The sequence below is a fragment of the Sinocyclocheilus rhinocerous genome, unplaced genomic scaffold, assembly GCF_001515625.1.
Source record: "Sinocyclocheilus rhinocerous isolate Xijiao unplaced genomic scaffold, SAMN03320098_v1.1 scaffold26, whole genome shotgun sequence".
NCBI lineage: Eukaryota > Metazoa > Chordata > Actinopteri > Cypriniformes > Cyprinidae > Sinocyclocheilus > Sinocyclocheilus rhinocerous.
In genome coordinates, this window is record NW_015648545.1 from 291,823 (window position 1) to 298,925 (window position 7,103).

At 36.8% G+C, this 7,103-nt stretch overlaps 1 protein-coding gene across 1 annotated transcript in view; it reads right to left on the reverse strand.

Moving 5' to 3' along the window:
* Positions 1 to 5,928, reverse strand: part of LOC107709897 (phosphatidylinositol 3-kinase regulatory subunit gamma-like) — a 29,640-nt gene extending 23,712 nt beyond the window's left edge. Inside the window, exons 1-2 of the mRNA XM_016514566.1 lie at positions 5,647 to 5,928; positions 1,923 to 2,632 (exon numbers count right to left, since the gene is read on the reverse strand). Of these exons, the coding sequence (XP_016370052.1) occupies positions 1,923 to 2,247 (325 nt within the window). The 5' untranslated portion in view covers positions 2,248 to 2,632; positions 5,647 to 5,928. The remainder of the gene's footprint in view (positions 1 to 1,922; positions 2,633 to 5,646) is intronic.
* Positions 5,929 to 7,103: the final 1,175 nt, after the last annotated feature.

Sequence of the window (7,103 nt, forward strand, 5' to 3'; positions counted from 1 at the left end):
AACGCAATGACATGTGAAATAAAACGTCATCATGTATTAAAGAACTTGATTAAGTGCTGGAAATAGCAGATGATGGGCACAGAACGGTAACAAAACTCAGACAGTTACAGTCACACACTGGTGTATTGTGCAAACTGTACTTTATAGGGATGTTAAAAAAATATTTAACTTACAGATCTCAGTTCAAAAGCTTCAATTTGTTTTCTATTCTATTCTATTCTATCAGTTTAAATGCTTCAATTTGTTTTGATATTATATTTTGCTAGGCCTATATTATAAACCTAATAAATAATTGACCTTGTTTTTTTAATGGAGTCTCATATGCTCATCAAGGATGTATAAAAATGACATGTAATGTACCTGCATATATCCAAATGAACTGAAACAGTTCATTTAATTGAGTCAAGAGCTTTTGATCCAGAATTTAAATAAATCCTGAAATCTGAAATCAATACCCAGCCCTACCTAAAGTAATACTTTAGAAAAAAAAAGTTGTGCTGCTACCATTTTATCCTTAAAGGGGTCATATGCAATGTTCCCTCTATCTTCCCAATGTGGGCACACGCATAAATGAGTTGGGAAAGACATTTGCGAAAGCGAATGAATTGCAATGCTCGGGTAAACCGCTATAGAGTTGATATCACTTTGGAACCTATGATACATTTTTCTTTGATTCTTTGATTAATAACAAGTTAAAAAAAACATATTTTTAGAAAATATTTCTATTTTGAATAAATGCTAAGTCTTTACTATCACTTTTTATCCATTTAACACATTCTTGCTGAATAAAAGTATTAATTTCTTTAAAAAAAAATTTTTTTTTAATATTACTGACCACAAACTTTTGAATAGTAGTGTATATTGTAACACAAAATTTCTATTTTGAATAAACACTGTTCTTTTTAACTTTTTATTTATCAAAGAATCCTGAAAAAATATCACAGGTCCCAAAAAAATATTAAGCAGATTTTGCTTTTCCATGACTTTTGAGGTCCTTGAAATCAGGATTTAAAAAAACTACACATTTCGTGCCTCTTGCATTTTAAAATACTCAACACAGAATTCTATAGATTTTCCTTAGTCTGGATATAACTCGAAAGCAGCATCTAAATTGTGTGTATCTGGTCCTGTAATTCAACATCTTCAAAATTCAAGCATCACAAACTGAATATGACAACTTCTTTTTAGTGTGCACTGCAGTGCTGGAGAAGTTTAACTGTCCAAAAAAGGGACACAAAGGAGACATTGAAGCAAAAATCACCTGATGGGAGTGGGAATGTGCAGATGAAGCTGAAAGCCCTACCTGATACATTTAACTCTCCAGATTGGCCTGGGGAAGTGCCAGGCCTCCAAACATACCATAATTTACTGCTTCCTGAGGGCATAAAAGGAGGAGGAGAAAGAGCTCGGGGAAAGTGCCAGAGGAATACAGGAGCAAAGACAGTTTAGGGAAGGAGACACTAAATAACTAAGAGGGTACAAGGTAGCATCTACATAGATGATTGTGCTGCACTCTTAAAAATAAAGGTTCCAACAGGAGTTTTTCACAGCAATGCCATAGAATCCATTTTAGGTTACCCAAAGAACCGGTTTAATAATCTGAAGAACCTTTTTACACTGTAAAGAACCTTTTGTGGAATGGAAAAAAAATCTTGCACAAGCAAAATCTCTAATGATTCAACACCTAACTGATTTCATTGTAGAAGAAGCCTGCTGTCAACAGCAAATTCCCTCTTTTCCTTCAACAAAAAAGGAAAAATAAAAAAATCTTTATTACGAGATGTTTATTATGAGAGGTCTGAGGCCTGATTCAACAAGCATAGCAGTCAGTCCCCAAAACAAAACAGGTTATGACAGCTCTTTAGCACAGATTAAGCAGGTTAGTCATTGGTCATCATCACAGTAAAAGCAGCCAGTCTTACCCTGCGAGGAGGCTGTTGGCTCAGGTCTGGGAACAGCAGGAAGCAGTCTCTGAGAACGAGGCTGGCAGGACGGCACTGACATTTTCAAAGGTCCCACATACTGCACATACGTCCCTGGAAAGTTTCCCCTCTGTTTGGTTCGCTCGTTAAAGCCCAAGATCCAGCCGAGGCATTCTGGGTGCTGCTTGTCTCCCTCTTTAAAGCCCTGTGACAGCAGAGATGCTTTGTCGACCGTCAGGATATCACCAGGCTCAAGGTCAATGTCATCCTCCCAGTCTTTACAGTAGGAGTACAGAGACCTGTACTGGAAGCCATCGGCAGCCATTTTCAGAGTATGAAATGACAATCACCCCAGGCAGAAGAACGTCGGACTGGGGATGAAACTTTGCGAGGGTGTGACTGATGTCGTACCGTGGGACGTTTAGTTAAAAGTTAAGCACTTCTAACCGGAGCTCATAAACAGGCATGCGCGGTAGCAACGGCTTAGACCTGGCCGGTGTTGGCCGAACAGGCCACTTTTCTCAACTTGAACCCGCGGTTCAACCAAATGATGGAACAGAGGGAATGCAGCATGCTCATTCAGCCACTGGAAAAGAAATAAAGAATGAAGTCCTTCACAGATTTATTTCGCCAAATCAGCTGATGTCGTCTTATAGCAGGTTGCTCAACATTCCCTCTCAAGATGTGATCCTCCCAGTATAACGTGATGACTGTATGGAGGAAAAAAAGACATAAGTATATTAAAACAAAATACTCACACAAAGGCTTTCTAAAAGAATAATAATAAAATAATCGCAATAACTTAATCAATACGTTTACAGTCAAGCTACAGCAAGGCTTTTACATAGACCAGACAGTCCAAGTATACATGACAGAATGCGTAATAAAATATTCAAAGCATTAAATACACGTCGTGCAACACCTCTGTCTCTCATAGAAAATGCACAACGCCGAGGCAAATTGAAGTCTGATTAAACATGCTGGACAAAGACTAGGTCTGTAAATCCGACTTCACAAAAAACAGAAACAGAAGTTTTTACATTTTAAAAAGACACATTTTTGTAATAATCTGACTGAAATCAAACATTATTAGGATCACTCAAACGCAGGGGAAAAGGACTGGATTCTGGAGTTCTACTGAGAAAACAGGATCAGGATTCTCTGTCATACTGTGCATGTCTTCAGCCTCAGGCTACCAAGGTAGGAGTTTTAATCCGTCCACGAGACCAGTCTAAGATTTAAGAAAGTAGGACAGTCACAGTATTTTGCAAATGTGCGTTGAGGAGGAAAACGATGAGCCTGTCTGGGTACGGAAAGCTTATGCAATATTTTTTCCTCTCTCATTTCATTGGCCGAAGTACCTTGACTAATGCCCAGGAGTCTAGTGACAGACAGTGTTCTCCAAACAATATGTCCTTTTAAAGCTTGGAGTGTGCAGGACTGAAGGAACCGCATACAGAACATAGCCTCTGGATATATTGCATGCAATTTTTCAGATAAGGACAATGTTGCTCATTAAAGTTAAAGTGTGTCCTTTTATTTTAAAATACTTTCTAAAGGTAATGTGCAGTCAACTATAAGTAAGCCATTAGCATGTTCATTCTCATGAAAAATGTAAACACTGTAGTGCTTTCAAAACATTGCTCTGTTTGTTTGAGCATCCTGACCGGCCCAACACAGCAACATTGGCTCATCCAATGGTGTGAGTCTGGGGCAGGAGCCACAGGACTACTCGCTTGTCCATTAAAGGATTGGTTCACTTCCAGAATAAAAATGTCCTGATAATTTACTCACCCCAGTGTCATCTAAGATGTTCATGCCTTTCTGTCTTCAGTCACAAAGAAATTAAGGTTTTTGAGGAAAACATTCCAGGATTTTTCTAGATAAGACCCTTATTCCTCGGCTGGGAGCATGTACAGCCCTTTGAAGCTGCATTGAAACTGCAATTTGGCCCATCTAACTGTTGGTCACCATTAAATTCTATTATATGGAGGAAAAACCTGGAATGTTTTCTTTGGGACTGAAGACAGAAAGACACGAGCATATTGGATGACATGGGGGTGAGTAAATTATCAGGACATTTTTATTCTGGAAGTGAACTAATCCTTTAATGCTAGATCAGAGAAAAAATATTACTACCTTACATTTCTTAATTATTGTCATGTTGACAAGATGTTTCCACCTATAATTTTGATTAGATTTTTTCCCCCAGTGTTACATAAAGGGGTCATAGGATGCCCATTTTCCGATTTTTATCATTATAGGGTGTTTGTGTACACACTGCCAACACACATTTCAGTTCAAACAACTTGTAAAAGTGCATGTAGCATCCTATGACCCCTTTAAATTATTTAGAATTTTAGTAATCTAAAGTCAAGATGAAACAAAAGTAGCAACAGATCTTTCATGTTGTGAGGTACATCCGAGTGTAACAAATAATTTAAAAAGAAGGGTACTTTGTTCTATCAGTCGGTTATTCGTTGGATTTTGAGGGGGAAAAAAGAAACATATTCATGGATAAATAATTTACAAGGTGTGGTCACATTAGCAAAATTTAGGCGAAATTTCACAGGCAAAGAAGGTCCAGGTCCATGTCCATTATCAATAGTGTAGCAATGCATTACAGCAGGGCTGTACGTTAACTTTTTTTTCACATAGCACTGGTGCTACAGAGGTTGAAAGTTTTGTAGCACAGGCCAAAAAGTTGTAGCACAAGTATAAAACGTCTGTTATCATGTCTGAAAACAAACACAAGTAATGGAGTTCAGACTTCCAAGCTAATCAGTTTTATATTGGTAAACACGGCAAATTCGCGTTCAAAGTTTTACAAACTTGAATACATCCGATGCTAAATATTTGGCCTCGAAATTCCAGATTGCGCGTATTCCTATTCAAATGACTGCATTTCACCGTACAAAGGTAAATATGGCCGCAAATGTATAACTATGACTTGCATTCACAAAATAGCTAGGGTGAATTTTCATTTTCATTTCAAACTGACTTTGAACTGAAATGTACCATTTGGTATATTTCTTCTTCGCTTAGCTAAAGCAAGCTTAACTAGGCGCGACGCATAGACTAAACGACAGTGGAACGGAGCGAGAGAGATTTACCGTCCCGGCTGAGGCTCCACTCCGGGGGTTCCATTCCCCACTCTTGGTACAATCCTGAGAATAACTCGCTCTGAGACAAGAACAGTGAAAAATCCTTGTGTTGTTATACTGAAATGATCAACACTACCACCATCACTAAAATTAGCTAGAACTGCTGTATAATGTAGAACAGAGACGTCGAATATAAGCAGTGACTGACAAATGGACACTTCAAATTCAGAACGGTCTAAATCATATTTAAAAAGTTCAGTTTGTGGCATAAATACTTCAGTAAGTGCTCGAGTCATTGTCACGCGCTGAAGCTCTTGCAGGGTGTTAACTGTGTATCTGCTGCCTTGATCAGACAAGGCGAACATGCTTCTGAATCATGCAAACCTAACGCATATCGGTCTGCACATTTCTGTCGCCCACGAAATCCGCGATTTAGTCGAAAATTTGCAAAGAAATTAAACCGTTGCCTTATCGTTAGAAGCAAACAAGTCCACATATCGTATGCTGTAGCAGTACATTTCGTGTCCTTTCCACCATTTTTCCACATTTGGAGGCTGCTAGCTAGCCGTCCTGTTTAGTAGAGTACAGTAACGCAATGTGCAAAACTTGGGAAAACTTACCCGTGGCAAGTCGTTGCAAAAGCTTTGACGGTTTTCTTTCGCGCGTGCGAATAAATGTGCGATCCTAACACTCGGCCGGACTCAGGTTTTTAACTCCCATCTACTCCCTCAGCAGACTACAGGATTGATTTCTTTTTCCTTTTCATTCCGCACGAATCTTTTCAATTTACCGAACTGCCATTTTCCAGCACAGCACGAAGCGGGCAGGACTGCTTGAGAACTAGTGAAAGCGGGACGGAAAATAGCGGAATGAGCCGAAAACGTCCGAAAGAGCAAATCTCGGCTAACACATGAAGCGTTCATCATTCTTGCACTCCATATTGCGCCATCCCGCTGTGGTTTAGGCGAGGTACTGCAAAAAAACAGTTCATAAAAAATGTAGACCTACAAATGATAAAAAATAAATAAATAAATAAAAAATCAAATTACGCTATTTTTCCAATTTGCCCATTTGTTTGATCGTTTATCAGAGTACTGACACATTTAACTAATTTAACTATTTCAAACATCAGCATTATTTTAAGGAGCAGGCCAATGGTATTAAAAAATTCCAGTGATATAACTCAGCAATATATAAAATGGATTCAAATATTCAAAAGTTTGGGGTCAGTCATTTTTTTTTAAAGAAATCAATGGTTTTATGCATTAAATTGATTTAGTGACAAAGATTTTTTGAAAATATGTCCATTAAAGAAAATATTACACAGCACAACTGTTTTCAACATGGATAAGAAATTAAATCAGTGTATTAGAATGATTTCTGAAGGATCACGTGACACTGAAGACTGGAGTAATGACTGAAGAAATTTCAGCTTCCTCATCATAGGAATTTTTTTTTATTTGAAATATATTTAAATATAAATAGTTATTTTAATTTACAATAATATTCCACAATATTAATATTTTTAATCATAAATAAATGGAGCCTTGGTTAGCATAAACTTAATTTAATTTAAAAAAAAAATCATACAGACCTTTAATTAATCCTTTAATTTGAATAGTAGTGTATTGTGATCGTTTCTGGAGGTTGTTAATATACCACAGGCCACTACCGCTTTAGTATGAAAAACATTCACTGTCACAAGGAAAAGCACTGAAAATAAATTATATATATTTAATGTATTTATATATATGTACATGTATATGTATATGTGTGTGGCTGTACATACACATATGTAGTTGTTTTTTGGTTGGTGTTATGTTAGAATCATTATTATACTCATACCTTTTGTTCTTTTAATATTTTTGAATTGTTTTTAGCTTTATTTTTTTGTTTTCATTTAAATGTTTTAGTTTCGAAATGTTGTATGCATTTGTCATTTTTATTTAATTTCTTTTATTTTCTTAAATGTGTGTATATATATAGTATTTATAGAGTTTTAGCTTTTAGTTTTAATTACTTTCTTATTTGTAAGTCGCTTTGGATAAAAGCATCTGCTAAATGACTAAAAGTAAAA